General features: G+C 42.3%; 1 protein-coding gene across 4 annotated transcripts in view; it reads right to left on the reverse strand.

The window, feature by feature from the left end:
* LOC117509653 (F-BAR and double SH3 domains protein 2-like) overlaps window positions 1-27,950 on the reverse strand; it is a 176,185-nt gene that overhangs the window by 53,993 nt on the left and 94,242 nt on the right. For 2 of the 4 annotated variants that reach the window (XM_034169399.1, XM_034169400.1), the window contains exons 5-11: window positions 27,303-27,447; window positions 27,063-27,196; window positions 26,314-26,368; window positions 25,954-26,082; window positions 19,330-19,452; window positions 8,379-8,474; window positions 5,263-5,337 (exon numbers count right to left, since the gene is read on the reverse strand). In XM_034169399.1, the coding sequence (XP_034025290.1) occupies window positions 5,263-5,337; window positions 8,379-8,474; window positions 19,330-19,452; window positions 25,954-26,082; window positions 26,314-26,368; window positions 27,063-27,196; window positions 27,303-27,447 (757 nt within the window). The remainder of the gene's footprint in view (window positions 1-5,262; window positions 5,338-8,378; window positions 8,475-19,329; window positions 19,453-25,953; window positions 26,083-26,313; window positions 26,369-27,062; window positions 27,197-27,302; window positions 27,448-27,950) is intronic. The other 2 variants (XM_034169401.1, XM_034169402.1) reach the window with 1 other exon arrangement.

Here is a 27,950-nt window from a genome sequence, read left to right on the forward strand (position 1 = left end):
TAAAATGTGACCCTTTTGGTGAGTGGGCTCAGAAACATGTTGCACAAAATTAAAAGCTTCAGTCAACGATAAAAGCTCCATAGCAGAGCAAGATAACTTGTCATCAACATGAAGGTTAAAATCTCCAAGAATTAAAACAGATTCCAACGTTATAATAGAGGATAAAAAGTCACTAAAATCCTTAAGAAAGGCAGTAGCAGGGCCTGGGGGCGGTAAACCAACACACAGAAAAATGGGTTTGAGAAACCCACCTTGACCAACTGTGATTCAAAGGAGGGAAAATCCGTGACTGTACCCCTTTACACACACAATCCTCATTATAAACGATGGCAAGGCCCCCACCACGGCGACAGGGGCGGGGCTTCCCAAGGACACAGAACCCAGCAGGGCAGAGCTCATTTAAATGAAGAAATTCCTCTTCTCTCTGCCAAGTCTCCGAAAGGCACATTAAGTCCAACATTTCCGTTGATATAAGATCATTCAGGGAAAATGATTTATTGGCGATTGAACGCACGTTCAATAAACCAAGGCGCAAGGTGGACGACATCACGTAGGCGCTGTCTGAGGCTCGCAATGGGATAGGATGAAGACAGTGGTCACGTGGACTCCAGCTGATCCGTGCAGGCGGAGGCGTAAACACGGAAGTGCACAGTAGCGATGGAACTACGCCACCAGGATACCAGCGCTGAGAAAAGTCTAGAACACCCGTACCTAACCGAACAGGTGTCGATGCAGATGTGCCATCGCACACATCAAAGAGAGGAATGTGGTAGAGGAAGCGAGCCCGTCCTCGGCCACCGGTGCTGGTGCCCAAACGCACCGCTGCACACCTTCTCTTCCCCTGGACACCAGCCCGAGAGCCTCTTCTCCTCTTATCCAAAAAGCCTTTTTTCCTCAGTCTCCTGTGGATCTTACACGGCGCCCTCAACAGCAGCGGATAATCAGGTGAGTCGGAGCCGATAGTTAGGGGCGGAGGAAAACGCCTGGTTGAACCTGTCTCGTGAAGCAAATAGGCTCTCCATTGTCTCCTTGATATGAAACAAAGAGTCCCGATCGTAAGTCCGTAAAGCCAAGACACCTCCATCTGCTAGTCAGGCTTCTAAAATAACAAATGTTGTAAAAGTGGCCATTAGTAACCAACACAACAGGAGCCGAGCGACGGCCACACCAGTCACAGGCGCCATCTTGTTGTTGTTTTACCAGGCAGTTCTAGAGAGCCTAGTCAGATATGGCATGACTGCCTGGTACGGCAACCTCTCTGTACAACTTAAAACAAAACTTAGACAAATTGACAATGCAATGAAGATAACTGGAAAGAAACAATATCAGTCCCTCAGCTCACTCTACGAAGAGTCTGTCCTGAAAGCAGCTCAGAGGATATTGACGGACTCAGCTCATGTCCTCCATACAGAGTACACTCTCCTTCCCTCTGGGAGAAGGTATAGAGTCCCTTGGAGCAGACTGAATAAACTCAAAAACTCATTCGTCCCCATGTCCATCAAATTGCTAAACAATAATGTTTAAAACTGGAATTGTGCAATACTTATGGTGTTTCTCCTGACTTCCTGTCATGTTAATTTGTTATGGATGTGGCTGTGTTTCTACTTGTATCTCTTTGTTTTCTTTTTATAAAGGCACTTAGCATGAGTCCAAGACAAATTTCCCTGAGGGGATAATAAAGTGTATCGTATCGTATCGTATGGTTATTAATTAACACTAACATGAAGCCATATATCACCTTTTTTTAGTGGTTACATGACATCTGACCTTGGTTGACAATGACTACACTTATTAAGTTTCATTTTACAAAGATGAAATATTGGCAAATGCAGCAAAATAAATTTTTAAAATTTGGAATGAAATACAGTGCATCCAGAATGTATAATGTAATATGTTACAGCCTTATTCCAAAATGAATAAAATTCTGGGAGACTAGTCAGGATTGAGGGAAAGATGAATGCAGCAATGTACAGAGACATCCTGGATAAAAACCTGCTCCAGAGCGCTCTTGACCTCAGACTGGGGCAACGGTTCATCTTTCAGCAAGACAATGACCCTAATCACACAGCCAAGATATCAAAGGAGTGGCTTCAGGACAACTGTGAATGTCCTTGAGTGGCCCAGCCAGAGCCTAGACCTGAATCCGACTGAACATCTCTGGAGAGATCTGAAAATGACTGTGCACAGATGCTCCCCATCCAACCTCATGGAGTTTGAGCGGTGCTGCAAAGAGGAATGGGCAAAAGGTAGGTGCACCAAGCTTGTGGCATCATGTTAAAGAAGATTTGAGGCTGTAAACTGTGCCAAAGGTGCATCAACAACGTACTGAGCAAAGGGTGTGAATACTTATATACAGGCGATTTCTTGGATTTTATTTTTAATAAATTTGCAAAACTAAAAACAAAAAAAACAAAAAAAAAAACCTTTGCATGTTGTCATTATGAGGTGTTGTGAGTAGAGTTTTGAGGGGAAAAATTAATTTACTCCATTTTGGAATAAGTCTGTAACATAACAAAATGTGGAAAAAGTGAATGGCTGTGAATACTTTCCAGATGCACTGTATCTATCCAACAAATACACTGTAAACACAGGCAAAGCACAGCCTGTCACGATACACTGACAACATTACAGATGAGCAAATACACATTTAACATTTGACTGGTTTAATGACAGGATGGCAATGAGCACACAGTGATATTTCATCGACTGCTGCAAAAGATGAGTCATCTGGTGATGACTGAATGGCTCAACACATGACATGATGAATGCATTAGTCTTATGCACCTACTGTTGTGTTTCATCCCTAAGCTGTCTTATACTCGTGAAGTCGCAGCAACAACATACAGGGTTTAAGATGCTCCACAGACAGTTCACTAATGTAACAGAATTCTTTCAATGGTCTTTTTGTCTCTCTGTCTCCAGAAACAACAAATTGAAATAATTCCAAAATATGAATATGCAAATTTGGTATCGTTTGACATGCACATAAATAGCTGCTGTCAGACAAAAAGTACTAGGAACTTTATAAAATATGAGTTTTGTTGGAGAATGAACATTTCCTGTCTTTAAAGGATAAACCATTCATAACAACAGAACATAATGTGTTCGTAGTTAACATCACAATCTGTTCTTGCCCCATAGAATCTGTAATGTTTTGATACATATCATCCTCAGAGTTCATGGGCTTTACACAGATGATTATTTACATTTTACATAATAGATCTGTACTTTTATCAATGGGCAGCATGGTCACTTAGTGGTGAGCACTGCTGCCTTATAACCACAAGTTCCCGGGTTCAAATCTGGCCTGGTCATTTCTGTGTGGAGTTTGCATATTTTCCCTGTGTTTGTGTGGGTTCCCTCCTAGGGCTCCGACTTCCTCCCACTTTCAAAGGCGTGCAGGTTACGTGAACAGGAAATTTTAACTTGACCGTTGGTGTGAGGGAGAGTGTGAATGAGAGAGTGCAGCAGACTGAGAAAAGAGTGCAGCAGACTGACAGCTTGCCCAGGATGTATCCCACTTTCTGGGATAGGCTCTAGACCTACCGCCACCCAAACCCAAATCTCTTATACAATAATCCTGCAAAAAGTCCTCACATGAGAGAAGTAAGTACTATATAGCCCTGAGGCAAGCTGGTTGCCAGTACTTATCTCGGGATCTCCGGTTGACCTGCTCTATGGAAAATGGTCACATCAACTGTTTCAGTTCTAGAAAATGTCCTTTAAGGCACTGACATGTCTATACTTGCATGTGCTCTGTAGAAAGAATGAATCACAGTAAAGGTCTTGGCAGGTATGGACCCAAGCCATAACAGACAAGTCATAGAGTGGTCATACCAGGTATGCATAGATAAACTACTAAAAAGCCAGTTGTGGTAATCAGTCTGAAATAGCCTTTGGGTAATTGGACTTGACATAAATTGCAATGACTCCATGATGTGTCATGATGTGCAACGTCTTAACAAGAAATACATATTAAAGAGAACAGCGGGGAGCTCTTCTGCTCTGTCTGATGATGGTCTCTGTGAAGCTGCCTAACTGAGACAGCTCACTGAAATACTTGACGTGTGTTACGCCTCTCCTCTTCTCAGAGTTTCTTTTCCACAAACAACACCTTGAATTCTCTGCACCATTTTTCTTGCTCTCTTCTCCTGTGACACACAAAGGACAAAGGACCCCCTGATGTAACTGCACACACATATCTGAGACCTGAGGAAACGGAACAACTCAAACGGAACAACTCAACTTGTCCCAACCACACTTCTGATATCTGGACCCAATCTGGCTCATATCTCAGATTGCACCTCATCCTCTTGAACTGAAGAGATCACTGAAGATGTCAAACTGGTAGTGGGTGAATGATCACCCATGAAAATCTGCTGAGATTCAACTTTCTCCACAGGTCTAGGAGAAGGCCCATCAGTGTGAAACACAGATTGTGTTTAAGAGTGTTGGTTCAACACAAAGCTTATTCTTGTCAAACAATGACAGCAGATCCTTCTGCTTGTTGGAAAGGATATCTGAGGATATCATTGTGTCGTTGGGCAAAGAGAGATGGAACACTGTGGTCTGACCTACACTTTACACCTATTTTGTTCTCACAGGTGCGGAATTACAATATTATACATATATATTTAATATGATGTGGTTCAGATGTGTTTGTGTCTGAATAGGATCGTAGAAATGTGAAGGAACACATCTTCTTATGTTGTGCTTTTTTGTCTGAAGGCATTGTGTGCTTCACCACCACCTGCCAATGATGAATTTTTTGCCAACGCATCATGGTTATATAGATGGTTTTATATAGATGGTTACATACTTATATGGTTAGATAGAAAACAGCCTTTATTTGGCTGTTTTGTAAGACCTTATCAACCAGTTTTAGTCATGGCAGCTTCTGCTGCCAGGTATTTCCTCAGACAAAACCTATGAGCTGTTCCTAACATTGTAATCACCTCTTTGTTATGGTATTACGCCACGCATCATGTCTACACACAAAGAATGGCATGTCAAGTGGTAATGGGAAAGATCACTTTGGTACAGTGAAGAAGGAAACACCATATCAAGTAGTGCTGTATTTACATACACAGTAAATGAGGCATTGTGATGACTTCAATGTCATAGCATGACACAGAAGCATCAACAAAAGTGTTTCTAGTTTTGCAATAACAATTCTACAGCTAGCTACAGATAGACAAAGATCTGTTGTCAGGACTTATGTCAGGAATGAAGATTTTGAATGCTAGCACCAGTGAAGACTACCTGTGCCAGGGTCATTCTCATGGCACTGACCGGCGATGGTTCAATGTCCACCAACTGCTGCACCGAGCTCAGAGTCTGGCACACGTGCGCACACACACACACACACACACACACACACACACACACACACACACACACACACACACACAAGAAGGCACCAGGGCACCAAACACACACAAGCGCAGCAGTGCAGAAACACACACAGTACAGGGAGGGTTAAGGGAAAGCAGATGAGGGAAAAGTATTAGCAAAGGGTTAAAAGGTCAGGAAGAAACAGGGACAGTACATTATTGCAAAGAGAAATGTTACAATACAAATTTATATTAAGAAAGAAGCAAAGAAAGAAACAAAGGAAGAAAATCAAGCCCAAAATGACAGAGACATAGGAAAATGAGATAAGTAGTGTAACTACAAGGTGTATTAGATAAGAAACCGACACTTTTATTTTTTTTTTTAACTATATGGATTTGAATGACGTGCGATTACACCAATCATGCTTGAACCCTCGTGCGCATGCGTGAGTTTTTTCACGCGTGTCGGTGACGTCATTCTCCTGTGGGCAGGCCTTGAGTGAGATGTGGTCCAACCCTCTCGGCTGAATTCCTTTGTTTCACACGCTGCTCGAGACGGCGCGCGTTGCTTTATCAAAATTTTTTCTGGACCTGTGAGGAATATCCGAGTAGACACTATTTGAGAAATTTAGCTGGTTTTCGGTGAAAAGTTTAACGGCTGATGAGAGATTATGGAGTGTTTCTGTCGCTGTAAGGACTTCCCACGGAGCAGGACGTCGCGCAGCGCTTCCAGGCGCCGTCGTCGGCCTGTTTTGACCTGAAAACATCCTAATTTAAGGCTTAATTCACCCAGGACATCGTGAGAGAACAGAGAAGATTCAGAAGAGGCCGGCATGAGGACTTTATGCGGACATTCCACTGTTTAAGGACATTTTGTAATGAAAGACGTGCGCGCAAATTCGCCGAGTCGTTTCCGTGACGACTCGGCGAATCTGTGTGCGCCGCGACAGGAAAAACACCTCCGTGTTGAAACCATTTGTAAAATTCAGGCGGCTTTTGATGGCTTTCAACAAGTGAGTAACTGAGAAATTGTTTAACAGCTTGGGCATGTTCCAACTTGTCCGTTAAGGTTTCCAAAGGAGGTGTTTTTCCTGTCACGACCCCCCGCGGTTGGGTCCGGCCCGACATGCGACTCTGCCCGCACGTTCTTTCATTACAAAATGTCCATTAACAATGGAATGTCCGAATAAACTCCTCATGCCGACTTCTTCTGAAAGTTCTCTGTTCTCTGATGACTTCCTGGGTCAACAGAGCCTGAAATGTGGAAGTTTTCAACTTGAAACGGCGAGACGCTGCCGCCTCGAAGCGCAGATCGCCGTCAGGCACCGTGGGTCATCCTTAAAGCGACACTACCAGACCAAAATCTCTCATCAGCCGTTAAAATTTTTACCGAAAACCAGCTGAATTTATCGAATGAAAATGAAAAACAATGAAAAATCGACGAGAGGGTGGGCGACTCCTCACTCAAAGACTGCCCACAGGCGAATGACGTAACCGACAGGCGTGAAAAAACTCTCGCATGCCCACGAGGGTTCAAGCATGGCTGATGTAATCACACGTGATTCAAATCCATATGGTTTTTGAAAAAAATAATAAGGTCGGATACTTTTCTAATAGACCTCGTATACTCATATAAAAAGGAAAGGGAGACAGTTCCTATTCCAGCATTATTATATGGTATGGGATTTTGCCAACTTCTGATTGGCCCATTCGCCACTTTCTGAGCTGTACCACATGCCGAGTTGACCGCGTGTGCCAAGCGAGTACACCTCGCATGCAGCGTAGCGCTAGCTAATCGAGCGACACCTTCTATCAATAACAACCAATCAGATAACGCGATACAACGCCTACTTTGGCTGTCAGTTTGTTGACAAGATGGCAGAAGACAGGTGTGTGTCTGTTAGCGACGTTGACTTAAAACGAATTTTACACGAAAAAGATGCGAAGAACACCCGCAGAAATACACAGTCAGCAGCCAACCTGTTTCGCAAGTACGTCACTGAAAAGGGACATGCGCCCAACTTTGAAACTTATGACAGACGGATGTTTGACGGAGTACTCGTCGATTTTACATGGAAGCTAGACAGGCGAATGGCGAACGTTATAAGAAAACAAGCCTGATGACTCTTCGTCATGGACTTAACAGGCATCTCCAGTCAATCGATGGGATGTCAGTTGGTGCAGTATGATAGTAACAACAAAGAGCTGAAACTTGAGACTGATTTTTCAGTTTTAGTATGTTTGACAAACTCCCAATTTTCTTGTTTACCATTTAATAAAGCAATTATAGACTTTTGATTTCGGTGTACCCCTGATTATGCGGACCTGGTCAGGATGGGTTCACTGAAGCCTTGGCCGAGGTGAACCCATCCTAATCAGGGGTACACTGAAATCGAAAGTCTACAATTGTATAGTGTTGGACAATTTTCCCCACAGAGCTGTGAGACATCATGATTCTCACTGTAACATCATGACCATAAACCCTACAATTTAAAATATTTCTAAACAAACACTTGATTTGAAGAGTTGTAGTTTAAACTGTGTACATGACAAAAAACATTACTGCAAAGTGAGTCTTCCAGTGGACACACAAAATTCAGAACACAGAGCAGAATAGTGCTTCTATCGAGCTGTCAATACATGCAACTTAACTGGACAACTTTATCCTGAATTCTGTTTAAGAAAAAAAAGTTAAAAGGCAGGAAATGTGATAGTCAAATATCTCTCAAGAGAATAACACTAATCAGAACTTTGGCTTTCTGATGTCTAGCTTGGCAAGCCTCACAGCCCCAGAAATATTAATGGAATCTTCACAACTTGCGGGAATAAAAGTATGTGAAAGCTGTTTTAGTGGTTAAGATGATAATTTAGTCACAGGCACAATACACAAAAACATGGGGGACAGAAAATGAAAGGGGAGCAAGGAGCCTCCACATGGGAGCACAATGAGCTGACGTGTTCTATACAGGCATGTTTCACACAAACAACATGCTGAGCACAATATGTGCAAATATATTATGCTGTGTGCAGCTATTTTAGTCTTACCGTGTCAAATTCGCTGGGCTGGAACTGGAAATCCTGTGCTTTATGAAACACTGGGTTCTCCTGCATGAACAGCTGCTGGTTGAACTCTTGTATTATCTGAAAGACAGACAGAAAAGAGAATTAAGTTAATATTCATGAGAGGTTTTTTGTTTCTGTATAAACTTGTCATTTTTGGGATCCATTATCGCTGCTCTGAATTGAATTGAAGCTCAGTGGTATTTAACAGAGTATACAGTGCCCTCTAAAAATACTGGAACAGTTAGTATTTCACACATAATAATTTGTTTATTCCATTTCAAATACAAAAAATATAAATTTCTAAAATGATCTTCCTTAAACTCAAACTGAAAGCAAATCTCTCAAACTTGATATAAATTAAATATAAAAGCCAAGATGATGGGTTGCACGTATGTCATCAGTACAGAACAGCAGCATTCCTGGAATCCCGGGGTACCTCAAGCTGACTGGAGTGGTCACGTGGCAGATTAGGGAGGCTTGTAAAAGGGAAGGGAGACCTGGCAGTGCTTTGGCTGTGCCTAGCCAATGTATATGGGTCAATCCCTCACAAGCTGTTGGAAACCACCCTGGACTGACACCATATACCCTGTAAGATCAAGGACCTCATCTTGAACTATTATGGAAACTTCAGGCTGAGAGTGACATCGGGAAGCATCACATCCAACTGGCATTGGCTTGAAAAGGGGATTATAACTGGCTGTACAATCTCAGTTATCCTGTTCATCCTTGCCATGAGTATGCTGGTGAAACCAGCTGAGGCAGAGTGCAGAGGCCCCCTGTCCAAGTCTGGAATTGGGCAACCTCCCCTCCATCAGGGCCTTTACAGGTGACCTGATGGTTACCACTGCATCAGTGCCTGAATGTAGGTGGATTCTTCAGGGCCTGAGAAAGCTCGTCTGCTGGGCTATATTGAGTTTTAAACCAACAAAATCCAGGTCCATGGTCCTTAAGCGAGGGATAAGTTTCGCTTCTTCTTGGACGGTGGGAGAATACCGTCTATCACTGAGAAACCACTCACAGGCCAAGGGAAGGTCTTTGGCAGCAGCCTCAGAGATACAACATTGGTTCAAGCTAATATCAAGAAGCTTGAATCTTGGTTGACCACAGCAGACAAGCCTGGCTTACCCAGCAGGTTTAAGGCATGGTTATATCAACGTGGCATTCTACTGCTCATCCTCTGGCAGTTGTTGAGTTAACGTCATGAGGTAACGATGTCTACAGTAGAGACCCTGGAAAGAAAGATCAGTTCCTATCTCTGTAGATGCCTGGGCTTGCCATGCAGTCTCACTAGTGTAGCACTGTATGACAGGAGCAACAAACTCCAGCTTCCCTTCAGTAGTCTGGAGGGAAAATTCATGGTTTCTCGCACAAAAGAAGCATTAGTCTATCATGACTCTAGTGACATTACAGTTGCATCAGCAGGTATCGTGGTGAGGACTGGCAGGATGTTCAGAGATCAAGAGGGTCTGGAACTAGCGGAGTCTCATCAAAGACATAAGGCTGTGTTGGGTATATGGCTGTCGAGCAAGCAGGGCTGGGAGCTATCCCATAGCCACGGTGCAATATGGCCAGGGGCAAGGACAGATGCCATCTAATCCTGGAGGAGGTGCAGGCTGGTGCTGAGGATGTGACGACCAGCAGGATGGTGAGCATGCGGCAGCAGGGGGCACCAATAAGCTACTCTGTTTAGCTGTGTGGGCTAACACTTACTGACATGACGTCTCCCATCTGCCTCATCTTCCCTTCTCCACTGGGAACCGAAAAAAAAAAAAACTTTTCGTGACTGCAGCTGAAAACAAAGCAGTACACCATTTTTCCATGTGAAATTATGTTGTGTATATTTTGCACAATGGGAGCGCAGGTCCCCATAAGGGGCCAAATCCCGCTATATTCCACAGGGTTCAAAAGAGACTGCGGTGCCCTATTGTGAGCTGACTTGGGCAGGCAGCTCAAGTTACTGGAGTATGTAACTTCGATCTCTTTGAGACCAGGCGTGGAACTGACATCTACTTCTTCTAAGCAAGTTCTCCTGTTGGAACTCACAGTCCTCTGGGAGGACTCCATGGAAGAGACTATTGAGCGGAAGAAGCACAAATACCATGAGCTCACAGAGGAATGCTGGAGGAGAGGCTGGAAAACCTGGTGTGAGCCAGTAGAGGTGGGATGTCAAGGGTTTGTTGCCAATTCATTATGTAAGACCTATACCCTGCTTGGCATCACAGAAGCTGCAAAGAGGAGAGCTATTGGGTCTACCACAGAGACTGCAACGAGACCTTGAAAGTGGATGTGGATCAAAAGGTCAGAGAAGTGGGCCAACACTGCTGGGACACAAGTCAAGGTCCGATCAGCCCTTCCTGGATTATCTGAAGGAGGGTGTCTGATACTGCAAGAACCGAAACACCCAAAGATCTCAGGAAACATCACTGATGATGTGTCCCAGCACATCCACAGATGTATCTTGTCAAGAAAGATGACTTTAAGCTTGCTTTCAGCTTGTTTTCATCTTGGAATATAATACGTGCCATGGGATTAATACACATGTTGTTGGAATAAACTGAACAGTGTTTGGTACTTTCCCGGAGTAAGTGAGGTCATACTGGACTTTTCCATTGCAGATGGGGAGGCCCATGGAATGAACTCAGTGGTAAAGACGATGGAATATGTCTGAGAATGATTCTAACATAATAAGTATGATTAAATGAACTATTAATGTAATAAAAGTAGGAGTTGATTAGAAAAAGTATGTTACAAATAAGTAAAATGAATGATTATATGAGTTGTTTTTCATAAAGAGTGCAGAGAAAAAGGAGGAAGTTAGTGATGTCGCAAGCAAGGCCAGAAGAGCTGATGATAAAAACAACTGATCAAATAATTAAGATGTGATAAAATATGAAATGAATAAGGAGGAATGAAAATGGTTGTATATGATCATATGAATTGTTTTTATGTGAAAGAAAGTTGTAATGAAATGATTGAATATGATTGATGTGATTCTAAAGACATGATTTAAAAAGAATGAATTCTCGGAAAAGCTGATGTGTAAACAGGAAAGAGGAACTTGGGACATCTGGCAGCCGGGAAATGAGTTCTGCAGATGGCTTCCAGTAAGGGAAGGAGTAGGGAGGAGGTTTTGAGTCCCCATCGTCCCCATGGTAACCAAGATCAACAGAACAACAAGAGTTCTCATATAAAAACTGCACAACAACAGGAAACGGGGTTATTCTTCCAGGGAGAGGTGCTGTTGTCACTTCTCCCCTGCTACGAGGAGATCACAAGACTTGACCATCTTGTGAGCAGCAATTGGAATCGTGGAGTGAGAGGATTGGAGACATAAGAGATCATCTGAGAGAGTTTTCAACTCCCACTCAGGCCGTCCAGTCACGGAGTAGCAGAGCATTGGAGAATAATCACTGGCCTTAAGTCTGAGTGGGGAAGTTTCAACGTTTTCTCTCTCAAGGAACATCGCATCATACCAGAATGGATTAGATCAACTTTTGGTTGATTGAAGAAGGAATAAACTCTTATGTGGATTTATTTCCTGAAGGATTACAACATCACACAAGGATCGTGGTCAGCTAACATCTAATAGCTGATGAAGAGGAGATCAAGTTCATCGAACTGGGGATTTTAACATCAAAAACCTCCTTCCCTCACTCCTAGAAAAATTGTTAAGAAGTTAATCCAGTCCAGTCAAAGTAAGATCAGACAGCATTATTGAATCAAAAACAAAAATCTCTGCCAATTATTATTCTGATTATATTTGAATTACTGTTGTGAAATTATCATCATATAACCGATTTTGATTATGTTGTCAGCCCTTGCAAAACCTGCAATAAATTTCCAAGCATGCAGTTAAAGTGTTAAGGCTCGGACATTGGATTTATTGATTCTTCTTAAGGTGTAAAAGTTAAAGTTTGTTGGGTGTATAACATCAAAAAGTGCTCTAAAAGGTTAGTCTGGTTTTTAATGAAATTAACGCATCCTGGGGACTCGCTGTACGAGTCACTAAATCTAAAATCTAGCAACATTCCAAGAGCCCTGATCCATAAGAGGAGAGCTGCCGTTAACGGGCGTGGCCGGCTCGTATCCTGGTTCCAGAGGAGGCTATTCGACCGGGGTGCGACATCAGCGTCAGCGGGAAGGACGTCCGGATGGAGGCAGTGAGCGGCTAGATGAATCTCCTCGCCACCAGCTTAAACAGCCTTTGTGCAGCCCTGCTGGGTAATACCCGTGGAGACACGAAGGTCGGACCCCAGAGACGGAGAGCTGGTTTTTGGGTACACAAACGCACTCATCGGAGGGTGAGGGTGTGCCGCGTGTATCTAAAAGAATAAATAACGGGATCTGACACGTGGCGCCCGAACAGGGACCTGACGAAGTGTAGTCGGGTCCGAGGAAGAACCCTGGCCAAAGGAGAGTCTTTTGCCATTGGATAGGTGGAAAACCCCTGAGTAGATCACCAAGGGAGACAGTGTTGTTGAGAGTGTCGGCTGATGGCCTGTATAGGTCCAGTAACTGCTTGAAACACATCTGTTTTCCAGAGAGGTGAAAATTTGGAGGCGACCACCAGAAGGACGACGTAAAGACAACAGGAGTAAGCATCCCAGGGAGCTGGGATCAAGAACGAGAAGCAGACGTGTCACTGCTGGATCGTCTGAACTGGGACGAGAAGCAGACGTGTCACTGCGGGATCGTCTGAACTGGGACGAGAAGCAGACGGAGATAGCCTGCTGGATCGTCACGAAACGACGAGGAAGGGAAGCAGACGAGGGAGCCTGCTGGATCGGATCGTCAAAGAAAGCAGGTATGAGAGTATACCGTGCAAAATGGTGATCTACAAGAGAGAGTAGGATCATCAACCCGTGAGGTTCCTGAGGGGAGAAGCGGGAAAAGGAGCAGCTGATTTGGAGTTAACCTTTGGAATTAGCACTGAATAGCCAAGTAGTCTATCACTCATCCCTGACTCAAGGCGCCAAGAGAGGCTTTGAGAGGCAGACGACTCGAGACGACAAGGACCATAGCTGAAGTCAAGGAGACGACAGTGGTGGAATCGACAATCTCAGCAACCGAGAGAATAAAGGGAGGATAATCATTACGAAACAGTAAGGTTAGTGTTAAAAACAAGCAGTGAAAATATGGCTGAAGAAGAGTCAGGACCCGTAGCAACCCCTGAATCCGAACATGACGAGGAAAAAGAAGTGAATATTCGATAACACAGAGTGGTATTGTATGGACGAGGATATGATTCTTGGGCAGAAACAGTTCAAAAATATGTCATAGATCAAAGTGTGGAAACTGATGAAGAATGTTTCAAAGAAGATATGGCAGGAACTATACACACATTAGGGATATATTATCCAGGTAAGCATAAGGAGGGGCAGATCCTGGCCGTTTTGGAGAGCCCACCAGTCCCAAAGGACAAGACAGGGACCAGAGAGTGGCTTGAGTGGTGGTGTAAACTTCTTGAAGAAGGGTGGACAAGAGGACAAATCACCACCTTAATAAGTCCTGAGAAAAGTTATGACCCCGTAGTAAAAATGACAGCTGGGTTGTTGGGAATAGAGACGGTCCTGGTTGATGTTAAAGCAAAATCAGTGTCTGTATATGCTGAGTTTAAGTCCATGGCAGAACGGCTAAAAGGGTTAGGAAGAATGCTTAAGGAACAATATCCTATAATGGAAGATATGAGTGGAAGTCAGATCCTCGACAATGAAGACGAGGGCAAGATAGACTCCCAGGCCGAATCCGAACAAAGTGATGAGAAAAACAAGCCAGAGGGAAGTGGAGATGAATCGATATCCCCGGGAGGTCCTAATCCTGGGGGAAATGGTCAAGAATATAAAAGCCCGGACCAGCTCCACACAAGCTTTGACCCAGAGTGGCCAAAATTGCCCCTAGGAAGTGTGAGAGGAACAACCTCAACAGTTAAAAAACTAATGTTTCCTCTTACACTACAGGGGGATATAAGATGTATTCATTGTCAAGCCACCCTGGAACAAGCGATCTACTTCTGGGAGGTAACACCGACTCTGTGGTGCCCGACGTGTTATAGCAACAACTTCGCTGTTCAAGTGGCACGAGGGATAATGGGACGGAAGGATACATCTTTTCTGCCCCAGGTACCAACAGCAACATACCTAAAAATTGAGGCTGAGGCAACCGTGATTTGGCATTCCCTTTTGGTTGATCAAATACGAGCTGACACTATAGTGTCTCCAGAAGGATATACGTATTGCCCCGTGTTTACCAAAATGTGGATGTACCCTACGGGAATAAGATTCTCCACAGCTCATCTCGCTGATGGCCGGATCGTGGCCATTGGTCCTTCATTACCACCAGCTCCACGTTCATCTCCACAGCACACTGTGGAGGTTGGAGTGCAGACCGAGGATATGAACTGGTGTTTGGAGGCCCTCACGCAGGTGTTCCTGGACGAACACCTTCAACAGCCCGAGCCTGAGGATATTCACGCTGAAGCTTCACCTCAACCGAAGGATACATCACCACGACCATCTACACCAGTTGCACCGTGTTATACACCCGTCACCCCCACTTCACCATGCGCACCATCGTTCCCTGACGGATTATCATCTCAGGAATATGAGGCGACTCCATCTCCATCGGAATTACCATCACAAGCATCGCTACTGGAGGAGCAGCCTTCTGACGGCGACAGCAATCTACAGATGGGCGGAGAGGAGTACGTGGTGCTGGATGAGTGTCGTTCAACTCCAGCTCCTCCTGTTCTGTCACCGATGGTGGATGAGAAAGAAGTGCTCACCCTTCACCCTGTCGACGACGACGGGGATGTTTTCATGGAAGTATAAAGAGATCGGCAGAGCTTCAAGTCATGGAGGGGGTGTCAAGAAAGATGACTTTAAGCTTGCTTTCATCTTGTTTTCATCTTGGAATATAATACGTGCCATGGGATTAATACACATGTTGTTGGAATAAACTGAACAGTGTTTGGTACTTTCCCGGAGTAAGTGAGGTCATACCGGACTTTTCCATTGCAGATGGGGAGGCCCATGGAATGAACTCAGTGGTGAAGACGATGGAATATGTCTGAGAATGATTCTAACATAATAAGTATGATTAAATGAACTATTAATGTAATAAAAGTAAGAGTTGATTAGAAAAAGTATGTTACAAATAAGTAAAATGAATGATTATATGAGTTGTTTTTCATAAAGAGTGCAGAGAAAAAGGAGGAAGTTAGTGATGTCGCAAGCAAGGCCAGAAGAGCTGATGATAAAAACAACTGATCAAATAATTAAGATGTGATAAAATATGAAATGAATAATGAGGAATGAAAATGGTTGTATATGATCATATGAATTGTTTTTATGTGAAAGAAAGTTGTAATGAAATGATTGAATATGATTGATGTGATTCTAAAGACATGATTTAAAAAGAATAAATTCTCGGAAAAGCTGATGTGTAAACAGGAAAGAGGAACTTGGGACATCTGGCAGCTGGGAAATGAGTTCTGCAGATGGCTTCCAGTAAGGGAAGGAGTAGGGAGGAGGTTTTGAGTCACCATCGTCCCCATGGTAACCAAGATCAACAGAACAACAAGAGTTCTCATATAAAAACTGCACAACAACAGGAAATGGGGTTATTGTCACTTCTCCCCTGCTACGAGGAGATCACAAGACTTGACCATCTTGTGAGAAGCAATTGGAATCGTGGAGTGAGAGGATTGGAGACATAAGAGATCATCTGAGAGAGTTTTCAACTCCCACTCAGGCTGTCCAGTCACTGAGTAGCAGAGCATTGAAGAATAATCACTGGCCTTAAGTCTGTGTGGGAAAGTTTCAACGTTTTCTCTCTCAAGGAACATCGCATCATACCAGAATGGATTAGATCAACTTTTGGTTGATTGAAGAAGGAATAAACTCTTATGTGGATTTATTTCCTGAAGGATTACAACATCACACAAGGATCGTGGTCAGCTAACAACTAATAGCTGATGAAGAGGAGATCAAGTTCATCGAACTGGGGATTTTAACATCAAAAACCTCCTTCCCTCACTCCTAGAAAAATTGTTAAGAAGTTAATCCAGTCCAGTCAAAGTAAGATCAGACAGCATTATTGAATCAAAAACAAAAATCTCTGCCAATTATTATTCTGCTTATATTTGAATTACTGTTGTGAAATTATCATCATATAACCGATTTTGATTATGTTGTCAGCCCTTGCAAAACCTGCAATAAATTTCCAAGCATGCAGTTAAAGTGTTAAGGCTCGGACATTGGATTTATTGATTCTTCTTAAGGTGTAAAAGTTAAAGTTTGTTGGGTGTATAACATCAAAAAGTGCTCTAAAAGGTTAGTCTGGTTTTTAACGAAATTAACGCATCCTGGGGACTCGCTGTACGAGTCACTAAATCTAAAATCTAGCAACATTCCAAGAGCCCTGATCCATAAGAGGAGAGCTGCCGTTAACGGGCGTGGCCGGCTCGTATCCTGGTTCCAGAGGAGGCTATTCGACCGGGGTGCGAGATCAGCGTCAGCGGGATGGACGTCCGGATGGAGGCAGTGAGCGGCTAGACGAATCTCCTCGCTACCAGCTTAAACAGCCTTTGTGCAGCCCTGCCGGGTAATACGCGTGGAGACACGAAGGTCGGACCCCAGAGACGGAGAGCTGGTTTTTGGGTACACAAACGCACTCATCGGAGGGTGAGGGTGTGCCGCGTGTATCTAAAAGAATAAATAACGGGATCTGACAATCTGTACAATGACTAATCACAAAAAATAAACTAAAAGTACCTTTATCGAAAGGAATCTTATCAGATTTGATCGGAGCTTTCATCTATCCATGAACAGGGTGGATTTATCAATGTGGCTTTTGCGGAAAAGCTTCATTCAACACCCCACATGCTGTCACAATGTGCACATGCTGTCAGAAAGGCTCTGAAGTGCACAATGAAATGCACAAAAAAATAAAATTATAATAGTAATTTCATCACTTGAGAAAGAAAAATTGGACTTGTCCAATTCAGGTAAAGTTATAAAGAATCTGTGCTGTCTGATCACATTTTTTTACTTGCCTTTCCCAGCAGTCACAGAGTGCGAGGCGGGGTACACCCTGGACATGACACCAGTCTGTTGCAGAGCCACATATAGACAAACAAACACATTCACACCCGCACACACACCTAGGGACAATTTAAAGTTTCCAATCCACCTAACCTGCATGTCTTTGGATGAGGGAGGAAGCTGGAGCACCTGGAGAGAACCCACGCAAACACAGGGAGAAAATACAAACTCCACACAGAAAGACCACATGTGGGAATCGAACCCATGACCTACTCACTGTGAGGCAACAGTGCTAACCACTAATCCACCGTGCTGCCCGCAATGGACAACATACTGGATGTTATTGGACACAGCCTGGACAAAAGAAATTGTCAGATGGAAATGGGTTGCTGGCTCACAGTGTTGGAAACACTATAATAAAAATGTTTTGTTTTTTTAAACAGTTCTTCAAATTGTGATGTTTGTGCACTGTTGTAGTGTTTATCATGTAACTGTGTTTATTCTTTTATTACTGGAGTTTACTTTGTGTAGTGCTCTGATTCCTGGGAAAGCCCCACAAATTATTATTATGATTATTATCATAAAAATGAGCTCAGTGGCATGTTGGATTAGTGGTTAGCACTGTTGCCTCACAGCAAGAAGGTTCTGGTTTGGCTTCCTGCCTTGGCCTTTCTGTGTGGCAATTTGCATGTTCTCCCACTGTTTATGTGAGTTCCCTCCAGGTGCTATGGCTTCCTCCCGCTTCCACAGACATGCAGGTTCAGTGAACTGGTGACTTTAAATTTTATATATATATATATATATATATATATATATATATGGTTCTGTGATTGACTGGCGTCCTTTCCAAGATTTACCCAACCTGTCGCCTGCTGGGATAGGCTCCCCCCGCCCACCTTGACTAGAGTAAGCAGGTATACTTGTAGAAAATGAATGAGTAATAATGAATGTGTGATTTTTCATTATGTATGTCACAGGACCTCCCAAACCAGTAAAAACAAACAAACAAACAAAAAAGCAACATACACCGGTGTCACTGACAAAACAGTCCCCTCTAAAAATTGGTCTGCCCTGCCTTCACTGTGCCTTCACTGTGCAAGCATCTGAGACTGACTCTCTTCACCCAAAGCAATCAAAGGGAATAATGTGATTATTAACCATCAGATGACACATTAAAACCTCTTAAATCATCCTAAAGTCAGTTTTAAGCAGAAACCTGATAATCGGTGAATCACTACTGATGGTCTGAAATGACGTAGGCGCAGCAGCACGTCAGACTCAGACGTGCTGCTCTGCGCTCTGATTGGGCTGCTGTCTTTTATTATGAAATAATGCTGAATTCATGTGGAAATAATTGTTGTACAAAAGCTTCAGATATCTGTTGCTGAGATAGATGATGACTAGAGTGAAGTTTTATGCAGAAACGAGGTGATAATCTGTGAATCACTGCTGACGCTCCGAAATGATGCATGTGCAGTGAAGGCAGGGTGGACCGATTTTTAGGGGGGACCGTTCGATCTGCAACACCGGAAAATACAGTATGTTATTTGTGTAAGGGACCAAGGTAGCTACTGTTCAAGCAAGAGACTGTTTCATCATACCCAAAAAGTTGCACAAATCATTCCGCAATTAATCACTTGCAGATTATTTAACATGAAGTATTGAAAGCAGCTGTAAAAAAACATTTCAAAAAACCTCCACAACTTCAATCTGCACACAATGCAACACAGTAAAACAAACCAGTCCTGTGATCACCACTCTTCAGTTCAAAGTGAGATCTTCAAATTATTTATTCACATACTGTATAATCAATGCAATATCTGTTTTGAATTAAACCCTGATTCTGAAAGCAACAACTCACAAATAGACCACAGTTGGCCTAAAAGACTCACCCTGGTGGATTTGTCCAGCAGGAACTGAAAGGTGTTGTGTGATGCCTGGGAGGCTTCCAACTCGGTACGACACAACGCCACCAGGTAGTCTTTCACATGTTCGAAGATCCTCCCATCCAAGGCCTGAAAGACAGACAAAAGAATGGATTCATTCTTTTTCTTTTCATTGTACTTTAGTCCAGGACAATGTAAAAAGCATTTAAAAGGATACTAAAAAGGAGGACACAAAGAAGTGAGAGAAAGCATCACAGAAACGGATGCTGAGGCTAATGTTACAAAACCTTAACTATCAGTGATGCTGCTACAATTATTGAGGCTTCACAACCAATGGATTTTATCAGTTCCAGCCATTCTTGTGCACTTAAGTGGTTTATTTATCAAACTGATTTCATTTCAGCTCTTGATCTGACAGGCACAGTGAGATTTATTTAAACATGTTTGATCCTGAGCACATCACTGCCAGGCATGTGTAAGTTATACAGCTGCACTGATTTTTTTGTTTTTACGTAGTTAAATTTGTAGAGGCTTGTTCTGAACATGAAACGCTGGCAGAAGTATGATACCTCCTGTTTTACATGTTTCACGTTAAGATAACCATGCAGGGAGAGGTGCAAGAGACTCAAGCAAAACATATTTATAATCTTCTGAGAAATAACACGAATACAACAAAAACAGATTGTTTTCAACATTATTTTTTGATTTCATGATCATTAATATTATTTGATCCCATTACACTGTATATGAGAATGGTTTCTTTGAAACTACATTTCAAACACTTGACTGGAGTTGACTGATTGATTTTTTTTTTTTTTTGGCAAATGTGTTCAACAGACTTTTTGAACAGATGTATTAGACTCATCAGACTCACTGGACTAATCAATATCAGATACATGAAACCCCATAAGGAATGCTACGCCTCACAAATTAATTTATATTAATTTATGTGTTCCCAGGGTGAATAAGAAGTCTACCGGTCACAGAGCTTTCTCCTACCGTGCCCCGGCTCTGTGGAACGATCTCCCGGCACACATACAGCAGTCGGATACTGTGGAGACGTTTAAATCACGTCTAAAGATTTATTTATTTGTTTGTTTTCCTTGTTTTATCATTAATGTTATGTTGTGTTTTTATTCTTGTATTCTTTTATGGTTGTCTTTTAATTGTGTTTTTAAATTTTTAATTCAGTGTTTTATGTTTTTATTATGTTGTGTGAAGCACCTTGAGACGATTTCATCGTGAATTGGTGCTATATAAATTAATACATTTAATTAATAAATAAATCATCTTAGAATATAATACTTTTTTGACACAAGATGATGTTGGTATAGTTGCACCACAACCTATGGAACACACTTGTCTGTTAGAGAGGGACGACTATGGTACATATTTTTTAGTTGTCAAAACGGGCAAAATGTCATAAAAAACCAACAACAAAAATGCTAAAATGTCTGGAAAAACCTTTGTCGTCATGATGTCATAGTATCATATTTATGTGAGAAACAGCCTTATCAGAGATGTATTTTAGTACACCATCCATCCATCCATTCATTTTCTTCCGCTTCATCTGAGGTCGGGTCGCGGGGGCAGCCGCTCAAGCAAAGCCGCCCAGACCTCCCGAACCACACACACCTCCCCCAGCTCCTCCGGGGGAACCCCCAGGTGTTCCCAAGCCAGCTGCGAGACGTAGTCCCTTCAGCATATCCTGGGTCTTCCCCGGGGCCTCCTCCCGATGGGACGTGCTCGGAACACCTCTCCAGTGAGGCGTCCAGGGGGCATTCGGAAAAGATGCCCGAGCCACCTCAGCTGGCTCCTTTCGACGTGGAGGAGCAGCGGCTCGACTCCGAGCTCCTCCCGAGTGACCGAGCTCCTCACCCTATCTCTAAGAGAGCGCCCAGCCACCCTGCGGAGGAAACTCATCTCGGTTGCTTGTACTTGCAATCTTGTTCTTTCGGTCATGAGCCAAATCTCATGACCACAGGTGAGGGTCGGAACGTAGATCGATCGGTAAATCAAGAGCTTTGCCCCCCTGCTCATCTCTCTCTTCACCATGACGATCCGATACAGCGACCATCACCGCATCACTGCAGACGCTACACCGATCTGTCTGTTGATCTCACGCTTCATCAGTCCCTCACTCGTGAACAAGACCCTGAGATACTTAAACTCCTCTACTTGAGGCAAGGACACTCCACCGACCTGAAGAGGGCAAAGCACCTTTTTCCGGTCGAGAACCATGGCCTCGGATTTGGAGGTGCTGATTTTAATCCCGGATGCTTCACACTCAGCTGCAAACCACTCCAGTGCACACTGAAGGTCCTGATTTGAAGAATCATCAAATATTTTAGTACACACAGGTATATTAATTGATTACTGTCAGACTGAATGGTCATACGATCCTTTGATATTGGAACATTGAAAGTAAATAAACACCAAACCATGAGATAAGGTGAAAGTAAATAAACACCAAACCATGAGATAAGGACATCAAGATCTCATTTATGATATCATAACATGATGATATCATGATGAATTACACCACAGTAGGTAATAACATGGATTTACATTGTGATGTCGAAAAACACAAAAAACCTATGAAAACATGATGTCATATATAATACAGGTGCAGACTTCTCCCCAACTTTTCAAACCTGGGGGCTTCATTTCATAAAGTATTAGAATTTAAATATACTTATGACCCCCGTAACCCGATCCCGGATAAGTGGTTGGAGATGTATGTATGTATGTATATGTATATGTATGACAGGTTATCATTTGCAATGTCACTTTTGGGGATTTTCAGTTGGTGATTAAAAGTCACATTCATCCGAATGAGCAAAATCCTCATCAGTCAGATTCAGTCACTGAACCTTCATTTACTTTCATCTCCTAAAAAACATGGAAAATTCTCCTGAAAGATCTAAACTAGAGTGCCAAAGGCCCTGTGGGTTACCGGCGCAATTAAAGCCCATGGAAAAATGCCATTTTCGGCATAAAAATGGCCGCTGTTTCCAACCGAACTAATTTATGCAAATAATTTTGGAATGAGAACAATGCCAATGACCAATATTGTGCCCTTGTTAAATAAAAAAAAAAGTTATAGGACAGTTTTTGAGAAAATTGGATCCAAATACCCAAATTAGCTGTTTTCTGCATAAAAATGGCTGCCATTTTCAAACGAACAAATCTATGACTATACTTTTTTGACATGAAATATGTCAATCAGCCATATTAGGAAATATGGGTCCCTTGACAAATTGGAGAAAAAGTTATCAGGCAGTTTTTGAGAAAATTGCCTTTAAGTGCTCAAAATGGCTATTTTCTGCATAAAAATAGCCGCCATTTCCAAACGAATGAATGGATGCAAATAATTTTGGGGTGGGACCAATGTCAATGACCAACACTGTGCCCTTGTTAAATTAAAAGAAAAGGTATAAGACAGTTTTTGAGATATCACAATAAATGTACACTGACAACTTCGACGGACGCTGCGCCACAACATAGGGTTAGCGGCCTATCGGCTGCTAATCCAAAAAAACGCCAACACGAAGCTCAAATAGGACATATTTATGATATTTTTATGATATTTGACAGTATTCCCAGCATCTCTTCAAAAGCATCACACTCTGCAAGTTGAACACACAAAAATAAAGGAAAGAGATGATTGTTCTATGGCTAAAAGAATGCAGAATGCACATGTGTGTTGAATCCAGCCTGCAAATGCCTGAAGGGAAGGTCAAAAGGCTTCACTCACTGTCTGACACAGACACATTTCATCACAGATACAGCACAACAGCCCCAAACAAAAAAGAAAAGACAAGTGGAAATGCAGTACAGGTTATGCTGTTCCAATATGTGACAGAACGCACTTATGCATTTTGACAGTTCTTATTATATTTGATGTGGTGATGTAAAGGCATTTAAATGAAATGCATAATCCAAATGAACAGCCTTTGAAAAAAAAAAAGAGTTGGAGTAGTTCTGGCAAAACCCCATACAGGAAGGAAAAGAGAACATTTTGAAATGATATGAAAGGCATTAACTGAGGAGAGCATGAAAGAGCAACAGAGAAGAACCAAAAAATGAGCAAATGTGTGTTTATGTGAGAACTATTCTTTGGATCGCTTTCTCACAGCTGCAGGGGAAGGAGTTCAGATTCCAATTCGACATAACACAGAGGCCGCAGACGCACACAAGCTCACATACACACTTCTCTGGCCAAAAGTCCTTCATCAAAGCTCAGACTGTCAGTAGCCTACATCCACTCAGAGTGCACCAAGCGTGACGTGTAGAAAAACAGTTGAGTGCCAAAAAGCGCAGCACTCGCACCACCACTCTGTGCGCACACACACACACACACACAGGACAACGGGATCCAGACAGGGAAATTATATCACTCAGGGTGTGTTGCTGGTAGACTTGTCTCTAAATGTACCCTTGTCATTCTGCTCATTTCCTCCTCCCTTTTTCTTTTCCTCTGTTCTCTTCCTCCCCTCCTCCTTTCCCCCATGTATGGCCCTGTTTAAACAGTGTGAGTCAGCTTCCAGAAAAAGCCCCGTCCCTTTATCATGGTCAGCTGGTGTGAGTTTGCATTTCGGTTAAATGACCGTGTGAGCGTGATCAATGCCATAAGCTCGCCACATCAGACGGGGCAGCTAGAGGTAAGACAAACTGTGCAGGAGTGTGTGTTTTTTTGTTTGTTTTTCTGCAGAGAATCTTTGAAGATGACATTTAAAACAACACCAACTGCGGACAGCAGAGGGCGATGGGGAGCAGTGTTCTCCCACTGCCCTTTCACTATTACTGTCGCATTGACAAGGACAGCAGTTCTTGGAAAAAGAATTCTCCTGCAGCCAAAGTCACTACACAAAGGATTCATGAAGTGAAATTCACAACATCCTAAAGAACAAATGTAATAGATGTCAGCCGCATTTTGCACATTTCCCATTGTTTTGACATCAAAGACTCTTGGGGAGAAGATCTGTCAGTGCGGCTCAAAACAGATCATGAATTCTTGCTGTTGTACAATGAGCTGTCTGGAAATTATCTGAATGGTGAAATGCAGCACTTTGTGGCCTGATTCATGCTATTCTATAATGTGCCTCCACTACCATAACCGATGAATTATATCCATAACAATAAAACGCTCTGACAGGACAGTCGGTTCATTTCATATGAGGACGACAAATACTGAAGAGAGTGCCATAAAAAGTGGGGAAACCCTTGGGATGAACAAAAACTCAGAACTGTTACTCTTCCACTATGTGAGTGCATTGCTGCTGATGTGGTTCTGCATATATTGTTCAGCTTCTTTCTTCGATTTTCATGCCACTTTCTCGGCCCAGCTTTAATTTAACCCAAAAGCGGCAAGACTTTGGGTCCCTCAGTTGAAAATGTTGCTGTGACTGACTTAAAACGTACAAAAAATTTCAAATAAAGTCATAAAAGGGGAGGCATAGGAGGAGCAGATTGTCTCCTTCCAGCAATGTCCATTTTTTATGTTTGTGCACAGCTCCCTGCAGTCCTGTCCTCCTGGCACAAGGACCAGCTCTCTATTATTCAGGATGGCCTCAAAGTATAGCTGCTCATCAATGCCTAAAGCAAAAAAAACTGTGAAAAAGATGGAGAATTAAAAAAAATCCAAACACAACAGACACAATCAAGGGAACAGAAAAGCGAGGTTTCTTTAAGAACTTGATCATAAGTAAGTACTTTAGTTAAAGGTTGCAATGGCATTTGAGTTTTTTAACACTTACAATAAAACTATTTATGCTGTATTCTATTCATATAAAGGATGCACAATTCTATATTGCCAATATCTTAAAACTTGTCTTGTCTCAACTTTTTTTTTTTGCCACTTACAAAAAAAAAAAAAAAAAAAAAAAAAAAAAATGCGACAAGTTGCTGTAACACACAATAAAATCCAGTTTTCCAGCATGTCATTCAAAAGTAAAAGGGCAGTGTTACGCTAATACTAACGCCATGGAACTGAATAAATGTACTAGACCTTCAAAACGTCAACAGACACAACTAACAAATCAAAACCACCATAGATCCCGTTGAGAAGAACTCTGGATAAGATATGGCCATATTTCACATTGTGGTTTTGCTGGATATCTACTAGACATGTAAGACAACCTCCACTCATGTCTGCTGTGGCTGTTGTGAATGCTAACAGTCAATTATATCATTTTTACTGGGCTTTGCAAAATAAGTTGGGACTTTGAATATTATTTTTGCATTCTGCATTTCTGTGTGCACTTCTTGAAGTCTTGGATATAATTAATTTTCTACCTTCACAACTTTAGCAGAACAGTTGTGTTTCCTTCTTCATGTCATCTGCAAAATTTCACAATATTTGCTGTTGTTAATTCTCCACAAAATAAATGTCTTTCACAGCAATAAATTTTGCTGTATTTTTTGTAACATACTACAAAAATAAATATAATAACTAGATTTCTAATAACTAGATTTTAACAAGTAAAATTTGTCAATTATCTGGAAAACTAAATGGCACTGTGTCTTTAACCTGAGTGGGACTGTCAAGTCGTAAAAAGAAGATACTTTTAGGTGAACTACCTTTTACACTGTTCAAATATTTGATTCATCCTCTTGTTCCATACGTACCTGTATGCAGTGCAGTAGGTCTGTGTGGTAGTAACGGTCATGGTGAGCGTTGGCAGCAGCGAGCGTTAGCAAGTACTCATTCCTGGCCTGTGTTGCCTTCGAGTTGCAGTCACTTCTCTTCGCTTTCAACTGCCGGGGAACAGGAGAGACAGTTACAACACTGCATCTGACTAAAACCCTGGAGCTTTTCTTCAGTAGAGTTTCATCACACATTCTGGGATCATTGAACAAATGATTGTGGTCTTGTTTTATGATTTAAAAGTGTCTGCTTGACAGCGCTGCCTTACCACAGAGAGCTTATATTCTGTCTCTGTGTTGCTATGTATGTGCACGTGCCTCTTTTGGAGTGAGCTCTCTTACCTTTACGCTAGCTTTCTGTAAACTAATTCTTGACTGAAAAAGACCCAGTTTAGACCTGAAAAACATAGCAGAAAAAGAAAATAAATAAATGGAGGAAATACATTATCATTCTGTATAACTCCTTCAGAGCTGTCTGGGTGGCTTCCCTCACGAGTCTCCTCAGGTTTTGGTGAGTACCAACTCTAGATAGATTTAACACCATGTTGTGTGCATTTGATTGATTGATGTAAATTAACTCCAAGACATAACCAGCAACTTGGAAATGCTCATGCATCTATCCCCTGAATTGTCTAAAGAAAACTAGCTCTAAAAGTAATACAGTACTCATATTTAGTTTGTTCAATTACTTGTGGTCTCTTAAAATAAAGACACTGTGTATAAAAATGGTTGTAACTTTTTTAATGGTTAATGCAGTATGGTTTGTGTATAAAAATGGCTGTAACCTTTTTAATGGTTAATGCAGTATGTTTATTGAACCCTTCGAAATAAAAAGGAGAGCAGGCAGCTCAGCGGGATAAGGAGTTGGGCCTCCGATATGTAGTTAGTTTAATATTATTATTTACACACACTTAAAAGAACCCGCCAGTGGTTGAAAAGAAGCATTTTGTCAGAAATTGCTTCAACTTCTGTAGACATCAAAATACCTGCATTATTGTTTTTGGGATTCCCTCCAACCCCAGCCCCCAATTTTTTATTGTGGGGTTCATTTGTCCTCACATATTAGGTGCCAGATGTCACGGAGGACTTACTTGGCTTCTATATCAGCCTTCTCTCGTACAGCGTGGGCAACCTGCTCAGAGTCGTAGTATTTTTTCTTGGCTTTGGCCAACTCCTTCACTGACTCCTGCAGCTCTGCCTGAATGCCACACAACTGGTCAATCGTCTGTGAAGACAAACACAAAACAGAGAAGCTGTTCAACAGAGAGGAGCCGAATGTGACATGTTGAGTGTAAGTACACAAAAGGAAATACAGAAACAGGAGCTCTTACCTTTTTGAGTTGCTGCTCCTTGTAGAGTCGTACGGTCTTGGCGGGTTCTGATATCTGAGTCTTGTAGTTGTCACAGACGTTGAGCCTGGACTGGCTCACCTGCACTGTTCCTTCTAAGTAAGACCTCCACACTGCATACACGTTCCTAGTTGGACAAAATAGGCAGTGAAGTGTTTCTATCTCTGTTTCTATCTTCAGTTCAAAGCAAGACAAATGCAGTGGCTGAACTGTGAGAAACCACAGTGGGACTGAGAAATGTGTGTGCACGTTTGTGCACCAGAAGAGGCAGTCCTGTCTAAATAATTGTTGAAAGAGCACATGAATACAAATCTAATTCTAAAATGCATTATTTAACCGTTTCTCATTTTCACAGCCAGAAACCAGACTGGTCCCAATTTGCACAAAACAGCAAATAATGATTAATGGACTGCAGATCATATTATATTCAACAAAAATACAAATGCAGCACTTTTGGTTTTCCCTCATATTTTCATGCATTGAAGGAAAACATGGAGGTTTTTTTCTATGCAAAGAAACTGAATACAGCCTTCTTTTCCAGGGAAAGAAGGCTGCATTTGTTGAAAGGAAACTTTGAAATGAGACAGTCTAGTTGCACCACAATGATGCATGTGGTCAACTAATGCAGCC

The sequence above is a fragment of the Thalassophryne amazonica genome, chromosome 4 (genome assembly GCF_902500255.1).
Source record: "Thalassophryne amazonica chromosome 4, fThaAma1.1, whole genome shotgun sequence".
Lineage (NCBI taxonomy): Eukaryota > Metazoa > Chordata > Actinopteri > Batrachoidiformes > Batrachoididae > Thalassophryne > Thalassophryne amazonica.